Source organism: Podarcis raffonei, chromosome 13 (assembly GCF_027172205.1).
Source record: "Podarcis raffonei isolate rPodRaf1 chromosome 13, rPodRaf1.pri, whole genome shotgun sequence".
NCBI lineage: Eukaryota > Metazoa > Chordata > Lepidosauria > Squamata > Lacertidae > Podarcis > Podarcis raffonei.
The window spans coordinates 19,243,745-19,271,470 of NC_070614.1; the positions used below are offsets into that span (position 1 = coordinate 19,243,745).

The 27,726-nt window shown below is 46.2% G+C and overlaps 1 protein-coding gene across 10 annotated transcripts in view; it reads left to right on the forward strand.

Annotated features, from left to right (window-relative positions):
• HDAC5 (histone deacetylase 5) overlaps window positions 1–27,726 on the forward strand; it is a 111,833-nt gene that overhangs the window by 35,093 nt on the left and 49,014 nt on the right. For 9 of the 10 annotated variants that reach the window (XM_053361696.1, XM_053361698.1, XM_053361701.1 and 6 more), the window contains 3 exons: window positions 19,584–19,849; window positions 25,286–25,430; window positions 26,953–27,070. In XM_053361696.1, the coding sequence (XP_053217671.1) occupies window positions 19,584–19,849; window positions 25,286–25,430; window positions 26,953–27,070 (529 nt within the window). Of the gene's footprint in view, window positions 1–16,570; window positions 16,694–19,583; window positions 19,850–25,285; window positions 25,431–26,952; window positions 27,071–27,726 lie in introns of those variants that run through there. The other variant, XM_053361697.1, reaches the window with a different exon arrangement.

The window sequence follows — 27,726 nt, forward strand, 5'->3', positions numbered from 1 at the left end:
GAATGGAACTGCACATTACTCTCAATCTCATGTCAGAAAACCTTGATGGCCCCTTATTCTAAGGAACTGTCATGTTTTACTCCTGTTAGTGGCCAAGAGCAATTACGATGATGCAACAGAGTGTAAGGAACAACTAGAATTTCCTGACTTGCTTTGTAAAATGCTGGACTGAATTTAACTGTATAAAGAGAGAGAGAGAGAGAGTTAGGGGTGGTGATGTCTGCAAATAGGAATTTCAATTCACCCTTCTTCCATTATAACAAAGCTAAAGAGGCCATCTGATGAGTCTTAATGTAGATTGGGGTCTAAACCAAGCACACGGAAATCAGTCTTCAGGATGTGTAAAGTAACTAGCGAAAACTGGCTGCCACCAAAATCTACCGTGTGCTTCTCCTTTGTCCATCTGCAAGTCTTGCTCCTCCTCTTGTTGAAACTGCCCCAGCCGCCTCCTTGCTATTTAATTAAACAATATCCCTCTCTCCCTCTGTTCAATACCAAGTGCGAAACACTGAGGATTTGGCTGTGATGTCTGAACTAGGTCATTACGCCTGTCCAACTATCCGGGCAGAGCAATCCTGTGCGCACATTATGCCAGGGTACGTTGCTGCCACGCCAACAGAACAGATGCCGTTTCCAGTTTGTGCTCAGCCTGGGAAGGAAAGAGGAAAGCACAACACCAGAAAGGATAGAGGCGGTGTGAAAACGACAGAGGCGGTGCCTCTGGAAACACAGCCACAGGCCTTCAGTCAGGGACTGCACTGGTGACAATGCCAACATGCTACATGGGCATGGAGGCAACCAAGCAATACATGCCATTATGAGGGCTTGCACTGTCCCCTTCCCATGCCCACAATGCGCAAGGTGTGCAAGAACTAAGCAGCAGACAGAGGCATAGCCAAGGGAGGCCCGTGGCCCTGTCCCTCACACCAGTCACAAGCACCCTCAGGAGGTCTCTGGTTTGAATCCCTCTATGAACAAAACATTTTATCTCAGTGCAAGAGAGGCACAAAACAAGGCAGCAGCAACAAGTGAGAGAGCAAAGCTGACATGGACACATAAAGAATAATTTCCTTCTTAAATTGTGGCGCCCAGAACTGCTGAGTTCCTCTATAGCAGGCACGTCCAGCTTCCAAGACACTGAGATCTACTCACAGTATAAAAAAACTGGCAGTGATCTACCCAACTCATTGCCCAGAGTTGAGCTTTTTTTGGGAAGGGTTGCCCAGAGTTGTTGAGTTTCAATCACGATCCACTTGTGGGTCGCCATCAACAGGTTGCACATACCTGCTCTATAGTATCCTTCGACAACATTTGCCGGAGATATATAGCCCCATGCCACACATCCCACCATCAAGATTTATGGTCTCCTTGTTTGTGGTTTATGGTCCTGGTGGCGGTGTGTTGATTTTGGGTGCTTAATGGAGGCAGCTTTTCTGCCCCCCTGATCCCACCCCCCTCATTTTGAAGTCAAAGGGAGGGAAATCATTGTGCCAATTTTCGGGCTGGTGTAGAGTTTCTCCATTGTTGGGAACATAGCTATGGATCAAAGGATAGGATACACAACACAAGTTGTGCACTCTTTTCCTCTGCTGTCCACTACCCTTGCCCTGCTTTGATTGTTCTGCCAATGCACCTGGGCATCTTATGCTGGCGTACATTTCACAGCGGTTATATAGGGGGTTCTGCTTGTATAGCAGGGCTTCTAGCAAATCGTATAGCCAGTGGACTTGCCGGTATAGGATTGCACTCTGAGTCACTTTCACATTCTGTGTAGTATGCTGCAGGAACAGCTGTTTGCTCTTAACCTTCAGGCTTTACGTTGGATCTGTGATTCAGCTAGGAGGCTAGGTATTCTTCTTCTCCCCTCCCCAGTAGAGATTCTGACCCAAGGAAAACCAGAATCATGGTCAGAATAAATTAGGCAAATTATATAACTTTTGTGTTTGCTTGATTTCCATTAATTTGTTCTGCTTCCAAGATCCTGGCTAATTTTCAAAGTACATTTCATTTGCCAGCGACTGTTGGAAAGAGGGAAGTGATTGAAGGTTGAGACTACATGTTTTGAAGGGTGGTTTCAGGGAACAATGGCAAATGGAAGAAGGAAAAAGGGCCGAACAGACACCGAAACGCATGTGTGTCTGTGCGTGCCCACAACACTCACACGTACACACAATTGCCAAAACAGCACTGACATTTTCACTCTGCTCCCTTGTGCTTTCTCAGCTTTTGCCGAGACAGTGTTTTTCCCCTTCAGTTATGACGTACAGAAACTTGCTTTTTTTATACCAGCTAAGAAACATTCTAAAGCCATGAAGACTCTTAGGAGGCCTGTTTCTGAATGCTTAGACGCTGGAGTCTCAGATCGGTATCTCGGAACGTGTTTGCAATGCCATCATGGAAACACAGAATATATTCAGCCTCTGGTTAGAAATCTAAACAGCAGAGGCGAAAGTTTAGCTAGTGATTAAATAAATTAATTCTTGTACAGATTGATTCTCAGCGGCTAGCCTGGCAATTGCTTTTGATTTGCTGTTGAAACCATTTTCACACTATTTATGTATCCTGCTGTTGCTTATTAATTGAAACCTGTGTTCTAGGAGTGGTGAAATGCCTTTAACCCCCCCCCAAAAAACCCATTCCTATTTCTACACATGCCTCATGTCCATGCTGGTTTCTCCACACCAGGGATGGAGACCCCGAGGTCCTCCAGACATCTTTGGACTCCAACCTCCATCAGCCGCATTGGTCAGTGTTCATGGGAGTTGTAGTCTAGCAACAACTAAAAGCCTGCAGGTTCCCCATCTCTGCTCCTGACCAATGCGGTCATCCATTGGCACTCTGAACAAATGTGAATAGTTTAGGATGAGAGCAACAGGGCGGGCGGGGATGTGTGTGTGCAATCTGTGTAAAAAAGCATGCCAGTCTAAGAATACTGGGGCGGGTATTTTTAGAATAAAGGTTTAAGCTGCTTACTGTTGTCAGCCTGAATTCTAACTCTTGCGTGTGCTGCGTTGGTGATTCTTCCATCTTGCTGTGATGCCAACTTTTTATGCATGACTTGGGTAGGACCATGAAAGCGAGAATCAGCCGGCGTAGTCATTTATTCAGTCACTAGCAAAACTTTGAAAATATGTTTTGACTTATAATCTTTGGATCCGTGCAGTTCTGCATTTTCAAGAAACTATTGGGGCGGCAAGGGCGGCGGAAAAACACTCCCCTTCTTACGACAGCAAAGATAGGGATAAAAACACGAGGTTCTTGTTGACATCTCAGAAGCTGGGTGTGGGAGGTAAGAACGTAAGAAGAGCTTGCTGGATCAGGCTAATGGTCCATCTCATTAGGTATCCTCACAGTGGCCAACCAGATGCTTATGGGAGGCCCAGAAGCAGGACCCCTGAATCCAATTTCGCTCTCACCTCCTCTGTTTACCAGTGTGTCATGGTCTGGTTCACGGGCGATTGACGTCCCAGCAGGGGACGTCAGGACTGGGGGCAAGATGGCGGGGTGGGAGCAGAAATGAGGGTCCAGGAGTCAGGAGTCAGGAAGCCAAGAGTCTGAGGGTCAGAGAGCCGGGAGTCACAAAGTCGGGTCCAAGGATCAAGAAGCAGGGAGCCAAGAAGCCGAGGTTCAAGGATCAGGAAGCAAGAAGCCAAACGCAGCAAGGCAGGAAGCGTGTTGCTGTGGCAAAGAGCCGAAGGGAAATGCTGACCTTATATCCCTTCCCAGCTCTTGCCACCAGGTGCTGTGAGTTACCAATTGGCCTTACCTGTGAGGCCATGCCTTGCCTCTTCAGAACAAACTTAGGAAGGCCCCAGTCCTGCAAAGTCCTATTGGTCACAGGGCCTGGCTCCTGCACGCACACCTGACACAGTGGTACTCAGAAGCATTACTGGCTCTGACCGTGGAAGCCGAGCCGAGCCACCATGAGGCAGTAGTTGGGAGGTGGGGAACTTCTATACTGTATTAGAACCTCAGATATATAAGCTAGGTGCCAAATAGCTCCTTAAACCAACGTTATAGTCACCAAAATGGAATGTCTAGTTGCATTTTTGGGCAAGACGGCTCTAAAGCCTTATTTTTCAAATGATGGGCCAACTGTGATTGATTCTCAGTTAAACATCTTGCTAGTTCAGATGACAACCTTGAGCTAGGTTAAGAGCTTTGAGAACTTAAAGGAAGAAAAGTCCTTTGATCCAGGGGCAGCCCACACACGTATTTGCCTCTCTTCCTGTCTCTCTTTCCTAATGGTGACTGCTCCTGCTCAGGCTGCACAGAAAAAAACAAAACATTGCCGTTCCAGAAATACATCCCTATTGTGCATATAAAATATAATGGATAGAATTCTACAGGATGGTGTGTGAAAACAGTTCAGATCCAATGATCCCCAATCGTGCACCTCCAGATGGTGATGTCAGGTGCCATCCTGGCGCCCAGGCATCTTTACTTGGTTGCAAGTGGTTGAAAGTCGGGAGCAAAATGCGCCTGGCGCCTGACTAATTTCAAACACTGCTTCTATAGCAGGTTACCCTCTATAGGTGAACCTGTGAGGATTTGTCCTCCAGGAATATTCCACACCTGAATTTTTAGTGATCATTTAAAATCAGGGGCGGGGGGGGGAGAGAGAGTTTTTATTTCTATCAATGTTCAATAGTTTTAAATGATTGTTTCTCTCCCCGCCCGCCCCATGTTTTTAGCTGCCCTTATTTTTATCTGTAAGTCACTTTGAGTCCCTGTCAGGGATAAAGGTGGGGTATAAATAAATATATAACAACAGTACATACATTGCGTGCACAAAGTCACAGGTTCAGTTCCTGGCATATCCAGGTAGGACTGGGGAAGATTCCTGTCTGAAACCTCCGGACAGCTGCTGTTGGCAGCCAGAGTTCATGATGCTACCTCTCCCCTTTCAGATCCCTCCTTCAAAGCCTCTACGAGGCCTTTGACTTAATTCCAACTGTAACCCAGCTTAAGCATGTGTATCTGTATTTGATCTGATTCATCCCTGGCTGCAGAGAACACTGCCTTACACTGGTGCCTATTGGGCTATTATTTCAACCTTTCTATTTTTAAAACGTTAACTTTTAAACCTTTTAATTATCTCAAGCTGCCGTGAGCTTTTATTGATTAGAGGGTTTTTTTTATTTAAAGCTGTGCCATTCTTTTGCTTTATTACTCTATAAATATTGCAGTTGGGGTTTTTTTGCTCTTGTAGACTGTCCTGGGAATGCCCATTGGCCATTGAATGGTGGTCATGCAAGTTCTGAGGAACAATTGAGTAAGAAACTGTCAGTGAGGGGGCCTGGAGAGGGCAGGTGAACAGGCATTAATGGGCGACAGGAGAAGCAGCTGACAAGGGGAGTCCCGAGACTGACAGTGGGTCCCCTGTTGGAGTGTTGGCCCTGGCAGGTGCACAGTGATGCCAGCCACTGCAGCTGGTCCAGAAGGGCAGGATATGCATTTTATAAATGAATAATGCCAGGTTAAGCTACAGCGGTACCTCTAGTTACAAACTTAATTCATTCCGGAGGTCCGTTCTTAACCTGAAACTGTTCTTAACTAGAGGTGTGCTTTCACTAATGGGGCCTCTTGGTGCCACTGCGCCGCCGGCACACAATTTCCGTTCTCATCCTGGGGCAAAGTTCTCAACTCGAGGTAACTCTTCCAGGTTAGTGGACTTTGTAACCTGAAGCGTTTGTAACCTGAGATGTTTGTAACTCGAGGTACCACTGTATTTGCCCTTGTACTCTCCACTATGGACCAATAGCAAAAAGGGATTAGTGGCCTGTGTCTAGTTCTGGGCACAATTTAAGAAGGAAATTGATAAGCTGGAACATGCGCAGAGGAGGGTGATAAAGATGATCAAGAGTCTGGAAACCAAGCCTTATGAAGAACGGTTGAGGGAATTGGGTATATTTAGCCTGGAAAAGAGGAGATATGATAGCCATCTTCAAGTCACTAAAGGACTGTCACATGAAGGATGGAGCTACCTTGTTTTCTACTCCTCTGGAGGCTAGCACCAGAACCAATGGCTTCAAGTTACAAGAAATGTGATTCCAACTAAACACCAGGAAGAAATTGTAAGAGCTGTTCGACAGTGGAACGGACTCCCATCAGAGGTGGTGGGCTCTCCTTCCTTGGAGGTTTTTAAACATAGGTTAGATGGCCATTTGTCATGGATGCTTTAGCTGAGATTCCTGCATTGCAGGGGTTTGGACTAGAGGACCTTCAGGGTATCTTCCAACTCTGTCCCTTAACTGACCGGACAGTCATTTTCTGGAAATGCTCTGGCTTTGGGTTTCCTGCATCAGGCAAGGGGTTGAACCAGATGACGTACAAGGCCCCTTCACATTCTCTGACCTTCTGCATGTTCCACAACTGAGCCATAGCCCCAGCCTCTTACTTTGTTTGCAAAACTCTGTAGATCACCACACGCACTCTTGGTTCTATGAAACAGGTAAATAATATTAGCAATAATTAAGAATTAAGTACATTTTTAAACGTGTCTGATGCAGATAGACTGATAGCCAGATTTCAGAGTGGGAGACAGGTTGGCATGCAAATTTCCCCGGGTCTTTTTTTTGCACCGGAGTTCTTGATAAGTGGCCTGTGTTAACTCTGGTTTAGGAGAATCCCTTGGTTCATTTTTTAACTAAGAGTCAACAGCAGTCAGATGTAATGATCAAACCAGAGCAAGAAGGGCAGAATGAATTCACTTGAGTCAGCATATGGAGCTAATGATCCTGTGGCCTTCTCTCAATCTGTTGCTCCTGATTAATGTTGCTTCTGCACTTGGGTGGCTAAGTGATTCCATCTTTCTAGATGTTGTTGGGCTCCCCTGCCATCCCTGACCATAAGCCATGTCTGATGAGAATTGGGAGTCCAACAACATCTGGAGGGCCATTGGTTCCCTATTCCTGCGTTAGAGCAAAACAGCTTGGGGGAGGGACTGATTTGTAGTAAAGAAACAGAACAGAGGAGATGGTGCCTAACCCTTTCTCCAGCCACTGCTTTTCTGCCACGGTTCTTCCCCAGCAGGCCTATCCCCAAACTCAGGGGGTGTGAGTTTGTGAAGGTAAAAAAACACCTAAAACTCTTACACTTTTCTGCATAGATGCCAAAGTTTTTAACCTTTATAGCTGGGGATGTTAGTTACTCTGTATTTACACAAACAAAATATCACCATCGGAATCCAAAGCCTTGTGGAAGAGCCATAGCTCAGTGTTGGAGCAACATGCTCTGCATAAAGGAGATTCCTGTTCAGTCCCTGACAAGCTCCGGTTAAAGGAACCTCAAGCGATGGAAAAGATACTTACTTGGGAGTCTAGAGAGCTTCTCTCTGTCAGTGTAAACCATTGGTCTTCAGCTGGTGGGTCAGCATCCACTAGTGGATCACAACAGGAACATGGCCACCATGGTAAAAGATTAAGAAATGTGTCCCGAATGCAGTTTGGGATAAAAGTGGATCCTGCGTCAAAAGGCATTTGTTTTTCAACTAAGCTGTTCGGGAACCAAGGCACCACTGTATTATTATTATTATTATTATTATTATTATTATTATTATTATTATTATTATTGACTCACCCATCTGGAGATTCAGGCCCATCACCTGGAGGGAACCAGGGAAACCTGGAGACTTCAGGTCAGACCCAGAGGTCTGGCACCCCTACCCTGAACCCTGCATTTATACTACTTTGACAGGTGCATGTTTGTGAGCAAGCCTTTCCAGAAGTAAAACATAATTTGGCACTTAAGCTCTTTCTCCTCTTTCTTGAGTCACTGCAAACTCTTATTATGTTAAGGAAAAGTTGATTGGTGGGGTGGGGAAAGAACATGTAGTCCCTTAGCCTGTTGCAAATTAATTGTTTGCAACACGAGCCTGGCTTTTCCCCTTGCTATCAATTAAAACCATAGGAGCCTGCTTGTGAGGGTTTCCTATCTACGCAAATCTCTCTCCAAAGAGACCAATAAGTCTGTCCTTTGCAAGCACTGCTGGCTTCCCTCAAGGGGGCAAGCTTGGGAGAGAGAGCATTTATGCTACCATTTTTGTGTCTTCATGGCTTCCTCCTCTGGAGCAAATTACAGACTAAGCTTCATTCGCATTTAACAAATGTTCCTGATGGCCCTTTCTCCCTTCTCCCTTGTGTCGGAGAAGGGATGGGAAGAAAATAATGTTTACTCCTTCCCCTTCTACCCGGTTTCCCTTAAAATCTCTGCCTTTCCATTGTTCTAGGCTTACCTTGCAAACACAAATGGAACCTGCAAGGGGAGGTAAAACCAGCTTGCATGGAGAGGCCAGTTGTAGGGGACAAGTAACTGTATTTTTTGCTCTATGAGACTCACTTTTTTCCCTCCTAAAAAGTAAGGGGAAATGTATGTGCGTCTTATGGAGCGAATGCAGGCTGCGCAGCTATCCCAGAAGCCAGAACAGCAAGAGGAATTGCTGCTTTCGCTGCGCAACGATCCCTCTTGCTGTTCTGGCTTCTGAGATTCAGAATATTTTTTTTCTTGTTTTCCTCCTCCAAAAACTAGGAGCGTCTTGTGGTCTGGTGCGTCTTATAGAGCCAAAAATACAGTAAGCTCTTTGCTTCCTTCCTGTTTCTTCACTAATGCAAATGATCCCTTTTTGGGGGTGCTTTCCAAGACAGAGCATCTATTCCTATGCCTGCAGTATAATGTGTAGTTTGCCCCTGGTTGCACCATCCCTCTCATTGGTTAGAGCGTGGTGCTGATAACACCAAGGTTGCAGGTTCAATCTCTCTATGGGACGGCTGCCTATTCCTGCAGCTGTAGGGGCAAAGTATATAGTGGAATAAGGGTGAAGCGCCCTACTCTTGCCTATCAGTTTTCTGCTTGAAATCATGCCTTCCCCAGTGCTGCTTTGCAAAGGTGAACCAGCAGCTGGGCTTTGAAGACATTCAGCGAAAGCAGAACATGTTGTTTCTTGCAAGAAGGGAAGGCAAAACCTGGGATTTTAGCACATTGTGGGTCAGTGTCTGTGTGCCTTCCTCTTTGCTTGTGCCTGGATAAATGGAAAGAAATATTTTGGAGTGGAGTGGAGCTAGGGAGGACCAACCGAAGGCAAGTTTGGAGTGAAGCCCGTAGAAGAGTTATAAATACATCGAGTGTTTGTGGTGACGACAACCATAAACCTCAGCAGCTAAACCAGAATTTGGCAAAGGCTATTGGCTGAGGAATTTCGAGGTGGGTTATAAAACTCCTGAAAATAGATTCTGAGCAGGATGGAGCTCTTCCACACAATCTGGGTTTGCCAGCAAGGAGTCTTGTCCTCCCTGCACCCCTCGTTTGTGTGGTATGAGGGAAAGATGTAAATATCAAATGCGCACTAGTATTAAGTATTGGATTCAGCCCTCAGAAATCATGAAAGCGCTGTACATGTCTTCATTTTGGGTGGGGTAGTGTCAGGAAGAGAAAGACGAATAAAGCAATGAGAATTGGGTGCAGGGGGTGAAATTACGACAGTGTGCATAGAGAAAAGAGGCAGGAGACAAAATACGGTCTCCAAATGAAGATGCAAATTTGCTTTGGTGTCTGAAATTGCATCATGTGCCCCACTTTGCCTGTGTTTCCTTTGAGCAACAAAGGGGCTTGGTGGCACTTTGAAGACTAACAAATTTCCTGTGCCATAAGCTTCCCTAAGCCAGAGGCCATGCGTCCGATAAAGCACGCTTTGGCCTACAAAAGTTTAAAAACTTAACAAATTTCCGTTGGCACAAGGTCCCGCCAAACTCTTTTTTTACTATGTTTCTGGGTTTCTCCCCCGCACTCCTTTTTAATGTTTTCTGGAAAGAGAGGGGATGGGTTGTATGAATTGAGGGGAGGACACAAAGGCTAGGGTTCATGAGGAGTGGGAATGAGGGGCAAGGAGTATGATTTATTTTTAGATTAGTTATACAATTTTACGGCTGTCTAATCTCTTTTGGGGACACGGGTGGCGTTGTGGGTTAAACCACAGAGCCTAGGAATTGCCGATCAGAAGGTCAGTGGTTCGAATCCCCACGACAGGGTGAGCTCCTGTTGTTCGGTCCCTGCTCCTGCCAACCTAGCAGTTCGAAAGCACGTCAAAGTGCAAGTACATAAATAGGTACCACTCCGGCGGGAAGGTAAATGGCGTTTCCGTGTGTTGTTCTGGTTCGCCAGAGGCGGCTTAGTCATGCTGGCCACATGACCCGGAAGCTGTACGCCGGCTCCCTCGGCCAATAACGTGAGATGAGCGCCGCAACCCCAGAGTTGGTCACGACTGGACCAAATGGTCAGGGGTCCCTTTACCTTTAATCTCTTTTGAGGGGTGGGGTGGCGGGACTTGGGGGTAGAGGGACTCAGTCGGTAGAGCATGAGACTTCTAATCTCAAGGTCGTAAGTTCGAGCCCCACCTTGGGCGAAAAATTCCTGCATTGTATGGCGGTTGGACTAAAGGATCCATATGGTCCCTTCCAACTCTACAGTTCTATGACTCCAGTGGCAGCTTTCTTTTTTCTTTTTTTTTTTTTGATAAATTTTATTGGTTTTCATCAAATTGTACATTTCATCCCGAATACAACAAATCATAACTGTTTTGGACTTCCTTCAGCGTCTCTGACAATCATCCATATTTATACCTTTAATACACATTCCCTTTTTTCGTTTTTTTTTTTTTTTTGGAACATAGAAGCTGCTGTTACTGGGCTTATAACCCTCAAGGGTCTGTTGCTCTTGTTACTGTTAAGGAACTGAATCAGATTAGCAGGAAATTGGCGTATTATTATTATTTCTTTAAGGGGATATTTTGAAACAGGCAAAAATGACTACCAGAACTGATTGGACTTGGCCCTGCAATATCCAGTAAGTGGCTTGAGGGCAGCAGGGGAAGGACCAATCAGGTTTGTTTCTTGGTCAGTCTCTCTAGTGTGGACAGAACGTTTGGAACCAGCTATGTACATGGAGAGAAATATGAAACTCCCATTGTTATGATGGGCAGAGTGCACATGGAGGGTAGCGTTATATGTTGCAATATCTCTCTCTGTGTGTACTGCATCTCTGTGTGCTCTCTGCACACATGCATATACAGTGGTACCTCGGGTTAAGAACTTAATTCATTCTGGAGGTCCATTCTTAACGTGAAACTGTTCTTAACCTGAAGCACCACTTTAGCTAATGGGGCCTCCCGCTGCCGCCGCACCTCCGGAGCACGATTTCTGTTCTCATCCTGAAGCAAAGTTCTTAACCCGAGGTACTATTTCTGGGTTAACGGAGTCTGTAACCTGAAGCGTCTGTAACCTGAAGCGTCTGTAACCTGAGGTACCACTGTAGTGTCTTGCAGAATATAATGTCCTGTGCAGGAGGGTTGGAACAGGTGTGTGGATAACTCCCAATCTCTAGCCTCAGTACACTGTTGAAACTTTTGTTCCGACCTTGGGATGCTCACACAGAACTGCCTACAACATTTCAGTTTGTACTGTGCAGCAGCCACAGCTGAGAGTTCCCAGCCTGCTGATTAAGAGGAGAGAGAGAGAGAGAGAGCGCGCGCGCGCGCGAGCGCATTCGTCAACACTTTGTCAGTCAGACCTGACCCTGCCCCCTTAAATTTTTTTCGAATTCAAGTAATTAATCCCATTTAAAACTCATGTTTGTTTTCACTCAGGGTTGCTTTGTAAAACAGAAAACCCTAAAAACTTTTACTACCCCAGGCTTGCAAACAAGACTGCTGCGCCCTATTTGTTTTGAATCTAACTTATGGAGGGTTTAATTAAAGCTGATGAATGGGGTCATTAATTAAAGTGGACCTGATTTTCCAGCAGGTTCGGGGTGGGCATTTCATTGGTGTAAAATCAATTGAAAAGGAATGATTGGTTTGGGGATGGGGTGCAAATTAATTGAACAATTATTTGGAGTGATTTGGAAAACTTATTTGAAATGTGTTTGTGTGTGTTATTGGTTTGTTTTTGTTTTATCATGTGTTTTGTGTTCTCACTTTGTATTTTTCTGTTGTGAACTGCCATGGGATCTTCGGTATATAAATTAAACAAACAACCGTTTTCATTCTGTAAAATGTAAATACATTGGAGTTAAGTACAGAATTTCTAAATATGTGCCTATACGTATACAATAACATAAGCAAAGTTTATGCAGATTAGTATTTCTTTTGTTCTCTCTTTCAGTAGTGCATATCCTTCTTTTCTTATTAGCGTGTAAATCACCTTCTTCATTTAATACTGGCATTTTTCTTCTCCAGTGATTAGATTAATAAGAGTGGAAGTAGACAGAAAGTACTTGCCTGCCACATTTTTGGAAAAACCACTGATTGGAAATCCAATTTGAATAATCATTGGTGTGTGGGTGGGTGCACACAAACACAAGCCCTGGTCCTGCAAGTAGGGTGCCCAGTTAAGCATATTCTAATTTATATGTATACATGCAAATATATTTTTAAAAATACTATAATTTATATAGAAATATACACATTCCGTTAAGGACTGAACGTGTTCAGGAGGTATGGAATGTTAAAGATAAACATCTGAAATTTTTTAAAAATGCAAGTTTCTATTCCTCCTGGAATATCTTGAAAATTTCATAGATAAAATAAGGACCTTCCCAACAAGTATAACTGCCTGAGCCTCCTTCCACCCCAATTCCAGATTGTGGAAGGTTCTGTTATGCTGTATTTATTCTGCCATAGCCTATAATAGGCTATCCTGCAATGGCTTAATTGTTTTTAAAAACTGAAGGGTATTTAATAAAATGCTTGGCCTCTGCATAGATTTTGGTCGTATTACACAATAGTGCTATTCACATACATTCAGCAGCATTTTACTATTTGGATATGTGGTTACGGGAAGGATGAAAGTGAAGAACTAGCAAAAAGAAAGAAAGAAAGATTTGGCCACAACCTTATTCTGATCACATGGTATAAATGCATAGAAGATTTTTATTCATTTCGTTTGCATTGCAATTGTCCTTTTTTTTTATCTCAAGAGTGCACAAAATGTAAAAATAAATACTGGTGCAATGCATTTCAGAGTATATTTCTTTTTCAGGGGCACTTAAAAAAGAACACAACTATGTTCTCCACAGTGCTCTGTAAGAGAACTACAATTCCCAGCACCCTTGAGAAACTGCAGTTCCCAGGATTCTTTAGGGGAAGCCATGACTGTTAAAGCAGTCCTAGAGTGCTTTAAATGTATGTTATGGATATGATGGGACACGGGTGGTGCTGTGGGTTAAACCACAGAGCCTAGAACTTGCCGATCAGAAGGTCGGCGGTTTGAATCCCCGCGACGGGGTGAGCTGCCATTGCTCGGTCCCTGCTCCTGCCAATCTAGCAGTTCGAAAGCATGTCAAAGTGCAAGTAGATAAATAAGTACCACTCTGGCAGGAAGGTCAACGGCGTTTCTGTGCGCTGCTCTGGTTCGCCAGAAACGCCTTAGTCATGCTGGCCACGTGACCCGGAACCTGTACTCCAGCTCCCTCGGCCAATAAAGCGAGATGAGCACCGCAACCCCAGAGTCGGTCACGACTGGACCTAATGGTCAGGGGTCCCTTTACCTTTACCTATGGATATGACATGCATCCAGTTATGCGATAGGAATGGAAGGGCATCCTGCAAACAGCCCAGATACATTTTTCTTCACTTTGCATCAGTTGTCGGAAGCCAAGCTTTGCTTTCTCCAGTGGCTTGGCTCTTTTGCTCTGCAGTGTGTTGGTACGGCACATCTTATTTGCTCCTGATCTTTTTGCTCGTGGCCCGGATGTCGTGGATTTGATGGAGCGAACGTGTAAACTGAACACAGGCCCCAAGAACGGTACAGAGGAGGAACGTGCAGTGGTTTTCGTTTTGGAATCTAAAACAGGATCATACCTGACCAATGCATGGATATGCATGGATAGCAGTCCTGATGCTACTCTGAGCTCCCTGAATGAAGGGACAGTGACACAAATGTGTGTGTATCAGAGAGAGAGAGAGAGAGAGAGAGATTGGTGACCCTAAAAACCCCTTCTGCCTCTTTGCTTAGATGGTCAGCGGCACATTCAGCTTCAGTCAAAGACTGCAGACATCTGTCTTGCTGCCTTGCCGCCTGTCTGCATCGCAGTAGCACACACTACAGCGAATCAGGGGTTTTTAGGGAGGGGGTGGTGGTGAAGAGAGAGGCTGCATTAGTATTCAGGGCGCCCGTCTCTCCCATCCATCCCCTGAATCATCCTTCCCCGTCCCACGCCGCCCCCAACTTCCTGTTTGGATTAAGAACAGGTTGTTCATTCAGCTGTGCAGGGCCCCTCACTCGCATACAAATGACACTGCGTCTAAGAGGCAGTTACTCACAACTGCAGAGGGTTCATTCAGCAAAGGCACCTGCTGCAATCCTGGAATGGGCAGGATTGACCGTGGAGCTGTTTGGGGCTTGGGGAGGAGGAAGGAGAGGGAGAAGAGAGCAAGGAGCAGTTCTGATGTGTTGTTCCCTTCCTACGCCACCTTCCTTCTCTCCTCTCTCCCCCGCACAAGATTTCAGAATGATACTCCATGTCACCCTTTCAAGGTCTTTCTATCTCGTTCCACTATGCGGTTTATCCTGCTAGGAATGCAAGTGGACTCAGAGGCTGCAATAAATGAGGAGAGATGCACAAACGTTAGAACATTTGGGGTTGTCCCCTGCCCCTCTACGCACCCACCCACCCCTTGGGCTCCAACCTGAAGAAGCTTTGGTAAGGCAGAGCAGTCTCAGAATTGTGCATGTCTGCAGGGAGCTCATTTCAGCCGGAAGCCACTTCAACTTCACCTCTGAGCCGGATTTTGCACATCAACCAAGGAGAATGTTAAGTACAGTGGTACCTTGGTTCTCAAACTTAATCCGTTCCGGAAGTCTGTTCCAAAACCAAAGCGTTCCAAAACCAAGACACGCTTTCCCATATAAAACAATGCAAAATGGATCAATCCATTCCAGACTTTTAAAAACAACCCCTAAAACAGCAATTTAACATGGATTTTGCTATCTAACAAGACCATTGATCCATAAAGTGAAAGCAATAAACAATGTTCTGCAGTCACACAATCAATCAGTCAGTAGCTGAACTAGGTTACACACAGTCACACAAAAAAAGGTCACAAAATGCAAATTAAATAGCAAAAACAGACTGACCTCAGCGTAACACTCAAAACGGAAGTGTGGCCCTCAAATCGGAAGCGTAACACTCAAAACGGAGCATGTTCGGCTTCTGAAAAAAGTTTGCAAACTGGAACACTTATTTCTGGGTTTGCAGTGTTTGGGTTCCAAGTTGTTTGAGTACCAAGGTGTTTGAGAACCAAGGTACTACTGTAATAATAAAGAAGTGTTCCTCAGAGAATGTACAGAGTGTTATGTCCCCCCCCCCAATTAGAGTTGGTGACTTCTAGGCTGGTTGCAAGATGTGGTTGGTCATTAGTGAATAAAAGATACTCTGCGCATGTTCCAAGGCATTTCTGCTTCTTCTTTCTTCAATACTTTCAGTATTATTATTTTTTTATAGTTGAGGCCTGGCTCAAATTAAGTCTTGGCTTAATGCTTTCTGAGCACAACTCACAGAGCTTTTAATATACTGGATCACAACAAAGGAGAGCTTGAAAAGAGATGTGTTGGCCACACCTGGAGGAAAAGCTTAGCCTTTCCTCCAGGCCAGGTTTCCAAATATTTTACTTTAGTGTGCAGAGTAGTGGAAAAGGTCATCTGAATGACCATTAACTCAAAAAAACATTGCAAGACAGGGCCTGCCATTGCCACAGCAGAGCCTGGATAAGGAGATAAAGACCATTGATTTTTGCGTCAAATTATCTTGCCTGAACTGGGTCATCGGAGTGTTTTACGCATGGGGCTCATGCTGAAAGTCACAGTGTCAACACAGTCACTAGGGCCAGCTGATAGAGGGCTTGCCAGTGTGTTGTTCTGCAAAAGTTCCTGGACATAGGGCACTCTTTTATCCACACACCCCTCTTTTCCCGTCCCTCCTTTTTATCTTGCTAATCCACCACATGAAATCTTATTGGGGGCATGCTTCTAGCCTTGTTTACTGGCTCCCTGCAAACTTCGATCGCCCCCCCACATGCACGCCTGTTTTCTCCCACCCTTGGCACAGAACTTAATTTCAGAGGAGGATAGACAAAGGGGTTGTTGAGTCCAATCCACTTTCTGTGAGGCAAAAATCACAGATCTTCCACACTTTAGACCACCTTGTCCGTCGTCCCCCCGCAACAGCTGTAACCAGGAAACAGAACAAATAGCAAAAAGTGACGGGTGTAAGCAAGCCAGCTAGACGCTTGCATTAGTAGAGAGACCCAAAAGCTTTGGAGCAGCCTTGAGAGATGTGGAATAAAAGCAAGGAAGAGAGTGTATGTTGTGTAATGCTGTGCCTGTTGTTGTTGTTGCAAGCTTGCAGTGTCCAGGGGTGGGGGAAATAGGTTCATAAGAATGTAAGAAAGAGCGCTGCTGGATTGGCCAGCGGTCCAATCCTGTTCTCACAGTGGCCAACCAGGTGCCCGTGGGGGAGACACACAAACAGGACTCTTCCCTCCTGTGTTCCCCTTGTGTACACACGAGCTCATATTGCAGCAGAAGCCCTTGAAGGAAGACGCTTACCAGAATGCATTGGGCTTTTGAGCATTTCTACTCTTCAGGAACAAACCTTCTAATTCAGTATCAAATTGGGGCGTACTGCTTCCCCCCCTTGTTTCGTAAGTTTGGTGCTGTACCCGCCTCCCCGTCTTCACCCCCCACCCCGTTTTCTATTTTGCTTTGCAGGCTTGGTCCAGAATCTAAATAAATGCTAAATAAATGTGAGAACAAGCATTCATTAATCCCCAGGTTTTCTTTTCTTCCACCCCTCTTTCCCCCACGCTGCCTTTCTCACCTCTCGGTTGACTGCCACTCTTTCTTCCTCCCCCTCCTTTCTGCGAGCAGCTGTTGTTTGGCTTCCTCTATATTTAGTCCCTGACTTCTTTGTCGTCTTTTGTGGCTTTTCCCCCTCCCCTCCTCCCCACCCTCCTGTTTATAATTATGACAGAACCCCAGAAAAGGAGGAGGAGGAGGCGGGTTTTGCTTGGTGAAATGGTTCGTCAGCTGCTTGTTGCAGAGGCTCCTTACTTATCCTTGCTGCAGTGCCCGTTTCTTGCTCTGTTCTTCTGGGGAGGGTGAAATGGCTTGCCGGGGGGGGGGGGAGTGTATGAATGTCATAATCGGAGGTGGGGCTGGGGCCCCATGTCATGTACGCGCGCACACTCACAAGCACGCACGTGTGACTTCATATTAAAAAGAAATAAACAGCGCATGCTTTTTTACAACAGCCTGCAAGGAGTGGAAGCGGAGGGTACGCATCTGATGAGTCACGAAAGGCCTTGTTCATTCACAGTGTGCCAAAAAAACGGCTGCGGGTGACTCAGATCTGGTGCCTGGGACAGAAGAATGGTGGCGGCAGCGATGGTGATTTGGGGGGAGGGTGGAAAGGCCTGCGCAAGATTGGAAAATGCCACAGAGGTGCTGCTTTGTGATGGTGCTTCTTTCCCACCCCCCAAAAAAAAGGAAGGGGAAAGAAAGAGGTACCGAGGCCTAAGATCTGTACCATCTGTTTGGAAAGCCTTCCTCTTTATCCCAGATGATTGCGGGCTTGCTTTGATGGAAGGGTGCTTTGCACATGCCCAGCGGCACACTTTGGTTCACAGTCCTGCAGGGCTGAATCACAGCACTGGGGACTAGCTTCTAAGGATAAGCTCCAGCGTACCCTGGCTGAAACACAGCTGTATGCATGCCAGAGTAGTCCCAGATTTGAAAACAAGCACTGCTGCGTGGTGCCTCTGTTTACTCATGCGTAGAGCATGCGATTCCTGAAGTTGACGCATTCTGGGGGCCTCACCGGTGCTGATCTCTGACATTCCACATAACTTGAGCTGGTTGAGTGCAGGCTGCACTCTCCACATGGATGGCATCCCATCATCCCCCCCAGGATACTTCCTTGCCAATAGTGTTTTGTGGGGTTCAGATGTGGCTGGTCTGTGGGCACACACTAGCTTTTGAAAGCTTCCTCCTGCAATGTTATCCCCACCCCGCAGTCACCTGGGACTTCCTTCTCCACCTCTGTAGTGGTTAAGAGCAGTGGACTCGTAATCTGGGGAACCGGGTTCGATTCCCCGCTCCTCCACATGCAGCTGCTGGGTGACCTTGGGCTAGTCACACATCTTTGAAGTCTCTCAGCCCCACTCACCTCACAGAATGTTTGTTGTGGGAAAGGAAGGGAAAGGAGAAAGTTAGCCGCTTTGAGACTCCTTAGGGTAGTGAGAAAGCGGGATATCAAATCCAAACTCCTCCTCTTCTTCTGTGCAGGCAGATGCACGGCCTTGGCAGTCTTAGTTGATGTTTGGACATACTAAGGCAGTTCAGGTGCAGCAGCTGAAACAGGAGCATACCCTGGCATTGGATGGCCCAGGCGCCCAAAGGTCATGCCAGTGCTTTGCTTTAAAAAGGGAGGTGCTGGTAGAGACGTCTGTGGAGAAGGCCACACAGCCTCCTAGCTTGCTTCCGCCCGATGTTTCTAAGCCAAGAAACTCCTCTTCTTGACCTGAGCAGTGGCAGCAGAAGTAACCAGGAGGAAAACTCCTGCTATCATGCCATTGGAGCTCCACTCAAGCAGAATAAGCAAGAGAGTTTCTAAAATCTGGTTTACCAGATTTAGGAGTAAATAGTGCACCAGCAGTCCTCCAACCTGGTGCCCTCCAGAAGTTCTGAACTACAACTAGCAGCATGGCCAATGGTTCCATGGCAGTCTGGAAACTTGAACAAGAGCTCTCCATGCTGGAAAGTAATGCTACAGTGTGGTGTAGTGGTTAAGAGTGATAGACTTGCAGTCTGGGGAACCGGGTTCGTGTCTCCACTCCTCCACATGCAGCTGCTGGGTGACTTTGGGCCAGTCACACTTCTTTGAAGTCTCTCAGCCCCACTCACCTCACAGAGTGTTTGTTGTGGGGGAGGAAGGGAAAGGAGAACTTTAGCCGCTTTGAGACTCCTTCGGGTAGTGATAAAGCGGGATATCAAATCCAAACACTACAGGCATTATGTTTATTAGAACTTTTCACAGCACTAGAGCAGCCTAAATCACTGGTCTCCAGCTGACTGTGGTGAAGGGGGCCCCCAGTGGTTTGTGGCCTGATCTGAGGTGGGTTGCGAGAGGAGCAGTACCACCAGCAGTGTTTTTTTCCTAGGGGGTACTCAAGGGCACACAGTACTGGCACCTTCCCCCCCCCCCAGAAGAAAAGCATTGATAACCACCATGTGAACATTTAGGGTAAAAGATTTAAGAAATGGGTCGCCAAATGCATGCTTTGGTGGGTTCTAGGTTTGAACAGGCTGGAGGTTCCTGGCCTAGATCATGACAGCTGGCAAATCATTTTTTGGCATGATATGGTTGGGCAGGCTGCGTGTATCTGGTTGGACAGAAACGGCCTCTATTTGCTCCCTTAAAAAAGCAACACACACACTGCCGCCACTGCCACCCCATGATCTCAGCCCCCATTGTTGTGTAGAGATTGCACCACTGCAGCCATTGTCCCTCTTCTCTCTCTCTCTCATCCCCAGCTGTGGACTTGAAACCGGTACTTCCTGTGGTGATGCAGAGCTCTTGCAACAGCAGCAGCAGCACCAGCCCGGTGGACTTGCGGATGGATGCCCGGCCCAGCTTGCCCGCTGTGGACCCAGCCGTCCGGGAGCAGCAGCTGCAGCAGGAACTGCTGGCCCTGAAACAGCAGCAACATTTGCAGAAGCAGCTGCTCTTTGCCGAGTTTCAGAAGCAGCACGAGCACCTCACGCGGCAGCACGAAGTCCAGTTGCAGAAGCACCTCAAGGTAATCTGGAGGTGAACCCGGGAAGATTCTTGGCCACGTAGTCCGTACGCCTCGCTCAGCGCCACCCATTCTGACTGGGAGCATCTCTCCCGGGCACCCAGCCCTGCAGAAATCCTTTCAGGTGGAAATGTTTGGGCACAGCACCAGGGACTGTGTACCACAGGGTGAGAACCACTCCTGCATACCAATGACCCTGTTTCTCTTTCTCCACCAAAGCCCAGGTGTACCAGCGGGTTCTGCTGGAACGTGGGTGGGAAACCTTTCCATGAGGGCCACATTTCCCTCAGGGTAGCCTGCCAGGGGCCACAGGCTGGTTGGGGTGGGGGAAGGGCTGAAGCCAGTGGGTGTGGTTCTTCTCCCCCCACTCACTTTGTGCTGCTTCCCTAACCAAGTTTGCAGTGCCTGCTGTTCATTTATTCATAAGGTTTCTACCCTGCCTTTCTGAATCCCCATTCAAGGCAGCTTGCATAAATTGAAATCCAGCTTACCTGCTCAAAACTTTTCTGAATTGAAAAGCTTTCCCTGGTTTCTGATGGGCAGGTGCTGCAATTTGTTGCTGCTTCGTGGAGCCAGTGTGGTGTAGTGGTTAAGAGCGGTAGTCTCGTAATCTGGGGAACCGGGTTCGATTCCCTGCTCCTCCACATGCAGCTGCTGGGTGACCTTGGGCCAGTCACACTTCTCTGAAGTCTCTCAGCCCCACTCACCTCACAGAGTGTTTGTTGTGGGGGAGGAAGGGAAAGGAGAATGTTAGCCGCTTTGAGACTCTTTCGGGTAGTGAAATAGCAGGATATCAAATCCAAACTCCTCTTCTTCTTCGGTTGCTATTGTATTGACGCTGTTGGTGTGCGCTGGACGACAACTCCCAGCATCCTTGGCTATTGGCCACGCTGCCTGGGGCTGATGGGAGTTGGAGTCCACACAACACCTGAAGGGATGCTTGTTAGCTGTAGAGGATGGGGGCTAAGGGTTTTAAGGAAGGGACCTTGCTGCCGCATGTTGCCCGTCTCTGTTTCCCCTGTTTAGTTTAGCTCTGTTAGTATTTGATGGTTGCACCTTAGGTGATTTTATTGCCTTTCGTTTGCGGCTTGCAGTATGTCCTCCTAGGTACCCTTGTGGGTTGCCAAGCAGTTGGTATAATAAATGGCCACCAGTTGTATAGACTTTGGGGGGGAAAGGGCCGCCAAAATGATCCCCTGAAATGTGGGTGGGAATTGAGCGGCTGCCCTAGGAAGAAGCAGTTAGTTGAGAGAAAAGGCGAGTAAGAGGCAACATAATAAAAGTTTATAGAATGATGCATGGCAGGAAGAAAGTGGAACTAAAACCCATGGACATCCAATGAAGCTAAATGTTGGAAGATTTAGGACTGGGTCATTTCCACGTCAGTTCAATGCGGTCATGCCACCCACCGCCTCAGATTTTGATGAAACTTGGTGTACATCCTTCCCTTATGGTTGAAAGAAACCCCCTTAAATTCCCCCCCTCTATCTCAAATGGTTTTAATTTTATAGCACTTCAAATTTTTGTGACATCTGTGTTTCTGTCCCCCTTGAGATCCTTGGTCTTGCGTGCATTTTAATTTTTTTCTCCATAACCAATGATCGGATCTCTTTGAAATTTTACACAGAGCTCAATAACATGATGAGGGTTTCAGGGGGAAAATACACCAGCACTCAAAAGATTTTATAAATTCCTAAAAAAAAATGTAAAAATGTAGGTTTTTTGGTGGAAAAATGAGGTTTAGAAAACCTAAATTTTGAGCATGAAGGCACGATGAAATCAAATTTTTTTGATGGGGAAAATTATTGCAAAGACATGTTCTTTCTCAAGAACAATTTTAAAGAATAAAATTTTATTTTAAAGAATAAAATTTATGGGTCTCTTATGTCGTCTAACAAAATTTTACGTTTTTTGGACATCTTGGGGGGGAAATGGCTACTGGGTACAACTTTCCTACAATCCGTAGCTGTAATAGAAAAAATTAATGAAGCAAAGTTGTTCATCTTAAAATCTAAAATAATATTGGTTATTACAGGTGGGGTTTTTCCCCAAAACTGCAGGCTTGTTTTTCAGTTTGGGGTATTTAAAACTATGAAAATTGGCTATATCGTGAAATCAATCTAAAAAAAATAAAATTCGGTCAGAAACTTTAAATGCTGACATGTAAGGAAATAAGACCTAGCAAGAAAAAGATTAAAAGAATGTAAAATTATGTATTATATTCAATGATGAGGGTGTACACCAAGTTTCATCAAGATCTGAGATGGTGGGTGGCGAAACCCTTGTTTTTTGCGTTGATTTGATGTGAAATGACCCAACTGATAGGCAGCACATAGTCAAAATATGGAGGCAGTGATGGCCACCATCTTGGTAAAGGTAAAGGGACCAGGTCTTGGTAAAGGTAAACATTAGGTCCAGTCGTGACCGACTCTGGTGTTGCGGTGCTCATCTCGCTTTATTGGCCAAGGGAGCCGGCGTACAGCTTCCGGGTCATGTGGCCAGCATGACTAAGCTGCTTCTGGCGAACCAGAGCAGCGCACAGAAACGCCGTTTACCTTCCTGCCGGAGTGGTACCTATTTATCTACTTGCACTTTGACGTGCTTTTGAACTCTAGGTTGGCAGGAGCAGGGACCAAGCAATGGGAGCTCACCCCGTTGCGGGGATTTGAACCGCCGACCTTCTGATCAGCAAGCCCTAGGCTCTGTGGTTTAACCCACAGCGCCTCCCACGTCCCTTCCACCGTCTTGGAGATGCCTTTAAAAGAGGGTTAGACAGCTATACAGAGAAGAGAGCTGTTGAAGGCTACTAGCCACAATGGCTATGCCCTGCCTCCAACCTTTGGAGGCAGCAATGCTTCTCAATACCAGGTGCTGGAAGCCATGAGAGGGGAGAGTGCTCTTGTGGTTTCCCACAGACATCATCAGGTTGGCCACTGTGAGAATAGGATGCTGGACTAGATGGGCCCGTGGCTTGACTCAGCAGGCTGTGCTTAAGTTCTTACGTTATGTTCATTCATTTGTTGTATATTACGTTTTGCCTATGCTCGAGAATACAGATTACTAGAAACGATGAATCATGCACTTCTTTCATACTTGAAGGAGCATAAAGGGGGGGGGAATGATGCCTTTCAACTAGAGCTGACTTGGAAAGCGGTGACTAACACACTGCCTTTGTGTGGTGGTAACAATAAGCCCTAGTCTAGCGCTATGAGAACGAGCCTACGTAAGCTTCAGGCTTGCATTCTTCCCTCTCCTCTGATTTGGCCACGAGGAGGAATGTAGGAACTCCCTGGTTTTAAACTAACAGTGGTTATGGCCCAACAGGGACTGTTCTTAGTTTTAACCATGGTTTGTCGAAGCAACTCGGCTTCAAGCCGTCGGTAACACTTGTGGCAGTCTGAGGCTCTCTCAGGCTCATTCTCATAATACTAAACTTTGTTTAGCATTACAATATGATAATCTTTGTTGTCATTGTCCCATACAGAACAACGAAATTGAAAAAAATCTGCATCAGACATTCAAAAACCAACAAGCGCTGCTATCCCAGCCTGGTTAGCCCCCTAAAAACTCTGATACCCCATAATTAAATACAATACACTCCCATAGAGACTCCTTACACTGCGTTTAAAACCAAAATCACATTTGGATAGAAACTGTTTCTCAGGCGGCTAGTCCTAGTCTTTATAACCCTGTACCTTCTTCCAGAAGGCACAAGCTGAAAGAGATCCTTTCTGGGGTGTGCACTATCTCTGCAGCTTTCTTATGACACCTGGAAGCATAGATTTGATCCAAGGTGGGAAGAGTGCACCCTATTACTCTCTCCGCAGTCTTTACAACCCTGGACAGCATTGTTTTTTCCCTGACAGTGCAGCTCCCAAACCAAACACACACATTATGTCCGAACAAATCCTTCCAACTAATGTTGTGCTCTGTGGCCTGCTGCTCAAACTTGAAAATTACTGCTGCATAATACAAAAGTCATCAGCATTATGTACTGCCTGAGCATGCTAGCTTCTGGGGTCACGACAAACAATGTGCATCTTGTTTTGTCTCAAGCCATTGTCCCACACTACCTCATCCCAACTTAGTTTTGTCAGAGGTTAAGTCTGATTGTGTGCATAAAACTACTTATTCATCCATCATGGCACCTTTTCAATTCTGATTTCACTTCCTTTGAGGTTTTTTAAAAAATAATATATACCTGCCCTCTTAGATGCCTGGGCTTGGAACAGATGTTTTGTTTACCATGTGATTGTCTCCCTTCAGCTTGTTCTTTATAAGAGAGAGCAACCACACAAAGTCCCCAATCTGCACAAAGTCCCCAATCTCTCCCCTTTCACACACCCCCTACATCATTTCAGTGCCAAATTCTCCCCCTGCATTGAAACTGTTATTTGCTTCCAAAAGTGCCATTGCAATTGGCACCTATGGGAGCAAATAGCAGCCAGGGAGGGGGAAGAGGAATTTGGCAGGAAAAATCAGGTTGGAGTGGGTGGGTAAGACCCAGCCACCTCTACTTGTGTCTCACAGTCCTGATCTGGATTCCTCCCACTTTTTTGCAGCTGTTAATTCTTTAAGGAAAAGAAAGGGGGGGGAGGGAAGAAAGCGCAAGAATAACATGGAATGTTCCCAGGATAGGATGCTTATTTTTATTTAAGTTTTAATTGATCTGTTGGTTTTGCAACATTTATATTTTGCCTTTCTGCCCAGCAAAGGCAGCTGACAGCAGTAAACAAAGCAGAAAAGGGCCGGGTTCAACAAAGCAGTTGCACAACACGAGCTGGCACAATGAGTCCTGCTAGTGCAATGGGGCTTCCTGCCCCCTCTACACCCCCTCCCCAGATCCTCTCTGTGGGAGAACCCCCAGAACAGCATGCAGTGAGAAGGGAGGGGAGCTAGTTCTGTTTGGCAAGCGGAAATGCTTGCGCTGGTGGCAAAATTGGCTCCATGTTGAATTCCTCCCACAGCCTATAACAAACAGGCAATAAAGCAGCTAATGAAGATTGTGCAAGAGGGATTCCAGCACCGGCAGCCAATGAAATCAACTGCCACTAAACCAAAACACCCTCTTGAGAAAGCAGTGTGCGTGCTGAACTTCCAAAAACCAGGGTGCAAGGGAACAAAATGGATTTCCTATAGAAGGGCGTAGAGGCGCCACTACGGAGAAGGCCCTGTTTTTAGTACAGGAGGCAGAGCCTCAGGGGAAGAAGACCTGAGCGATTGGATATCAGAATTTTGAAGGTCTCTTTTGCAGAGGCGTCAGCAAGGCTCCGTAAAAAGCCCCTGGACTATGGTATTATGAAGTGGAAGTCTGCATCAAAAGATTGCACATGTTTATGTCTGGGTTTTGCATGCGAAGGCTGGCAAGGGTGGGTGGGTGGGGACAAACACACAGTCCCCTGCAGTCCCACTAACTCCCTCCCCATCTCCCCTCTGCAGCAACAGCAGGAGATGTTGGCAGCAAAACGCCAGCAAGAACTGGAGCAGCAGCGTAAGCGAGAACAGCAACGGCAGGAAGAGCTGGAGAAGCAGCGGCTGGAGCAGCAGCTACTTATTTTACGCAACAAGGAGAAAAGCAAAGAGAGTAATAAATATATATATATTTATATTTGTATTGAGTTGCGTTGGTTAGACTTGGTATGCTGAGGACTTGGAGGATTTCACACTTTCCCACCCCAGCATGGGTAGGCAGATTAAGGCCTGGGGGCCAGATCCGGCCCAATCGCCTTCTAAATCCGGCCCGCGGGCAGTCTGGGAATCATTGTGTTTTTACATGAGTAGAATGTGTGCTTTTATTTAAAATGCATCTCTGGGTTATTTGTGGGGCAAAGGAATTCGTTCTTTTTTTCCTTTTCTTTCAAAATATAGTCCGGCCCCCACAAGGTCTGAGGGACAGTGGACTGGCCCCCTGCTGAAAAAGTTTGCTGACCCCTGAAATACAGTTAAAATTGCTGCTGTTTCCCTAGAAAAATAGGTGCCAGAACTCACCATGAATGCCCATCTTCTTCTCTTAGAATGGCAATGGCGCCCACCTGAGAGGTGTCTGAACTGGGTTCTGGCAAGTTCTGGCTGGGGGGAAAAAACCCTGTGATAAGTGAACAATTCTAAAAGTATCATTCTAGATTTAGTTTCCATGCCTCCATATGCCTTAGGAATTGTTGAATGAAGGGCTGGTCACCCCCATGCAAAAGCCCTTTGAACTGTGGTTTTAATGAAGAGGGTTGTGAATTTCTGCAATGGAATTTATAGCAGCCTCACAAACCTGCGGTTCCCAAGGTTCCTTTAGGAGGAGCCTCAAACAGTCTTGCTTGAAGAGGTGAAAATTAGCGTGGCTGCTTAAGAACCTATGCAGAATGCTGCTCTGTCTGTGATACATATTTAATTTTTTTGAATATGGCTGGTTCACAAGCCATCGATGCATCTGATTTGGCTCTTAGATTGAAGGTTTGACAAATAAATAAACAAGAGTGGAGCTTTACAAGGACACCTCAGTGACAGAGCTGCATAGACAATCCCCACCTGTGGCAAAGGAGAGGTGTGTTTTTTCAATCATGTGCTTAACTGAGGTGGAGAGGATTGCAAACAAAAGGGCAGCCTGGAGGGTGAGGTGAGAAGGGCAGTTATCCCAGAATACAGTGCAATAGTGAAGCATTGCATTATGGGAAATAGTGTTCTGGTCGCTACCATTGCCATGGGGATCTATACCTTGCACTTGTGGGGAGTGCAGTGTGGAAGTTGGAAAGCTCTGGAATTAATTCTGGAATTTAAGGAGTCTTTTATACTGGTAGACCATACTTCTGCTGGATCAATAAACCATGGTTTATTGGACCAAGAACAAGGAAGTGTGCCTCCTCCTCATGTGCCACAATACAGCATTTCAGAGGCTTGTCCAACCATAGTTTCTCGCTGCATCAAAACTGGGAAACTGTGGTTTATTCTCCAACTAGAAACCAGGCAATTAAAGGCAAATGGTTTGTAGTCAGAGATTAAACCACAGTTGTGTGTGCACAAGCACAATTCTCATTCTTAGTCTAATAAATCATGGTTTCTGGGATAGAAAGTCCCGGAAGGGTTTATCCACGAGTGTTTTCCTAACTCTTCCACAGGTGCCATTGCCAGTACCGAAGTGAAGCTGAAACTTCAGGAGTTTCTTCTCAGCAAGTCTAAAGAGCCAGCAACAGCAGGCGGCTTGAACCATTCCCTCCCTCAGCACCCCAAATGCTGGTAGGTCTTACCACCTTTGCTTCTGGGCATTCATGCCGGGTCTAGGACAGGACGTCGGTGGGGTGAGATTTTACCACTGGAACAAATGTAGTAATCTCAAGAGAGAAGGCGTAAAGTCTGTATTTCAGCATCTGGGAGACTCCCTTTTCCTTCCACACATCTGTCTCCAGTTTGCCGAAAATTTGACTGGTGTGTGTGTATTGCGTGTTTGTTTTCCTCGGGGGATAGTAGTGGGTGGATAGAGTGACCCTTTGACCATCCAGTAGCTACCCTGATTGAGAGTACAATGTTATGCTAAGGGGTAACTTAAATATTCTTCAGCATGCACACTTAGTAAATGGAACCAAGGGTGTGATAGATGGCCCTGCTTTTAAAAGGAATAACCTTGTGCATAGACCTTCAGTTATCTTATCTTAAAGAGCTTTAAAAGGGGGGTGAGATAAATTTGTGGAGGGTCAGGTAATCTATGGCTAATTGTCATGATTCCTGTATGGTACCACCCTGCCTATGAATTTAAGCCGCTGTGGAATAACAGCAGGAGAGGACAATTGCATTAATGCCTTGCTCTGGACTTCCCAGAAGCCTCTGGCTGGCCAGTGCAGGAAACAACATGCAGGGCTAGATAGGCCTCTGGTCTGATGGCAACAGTGTGCTCT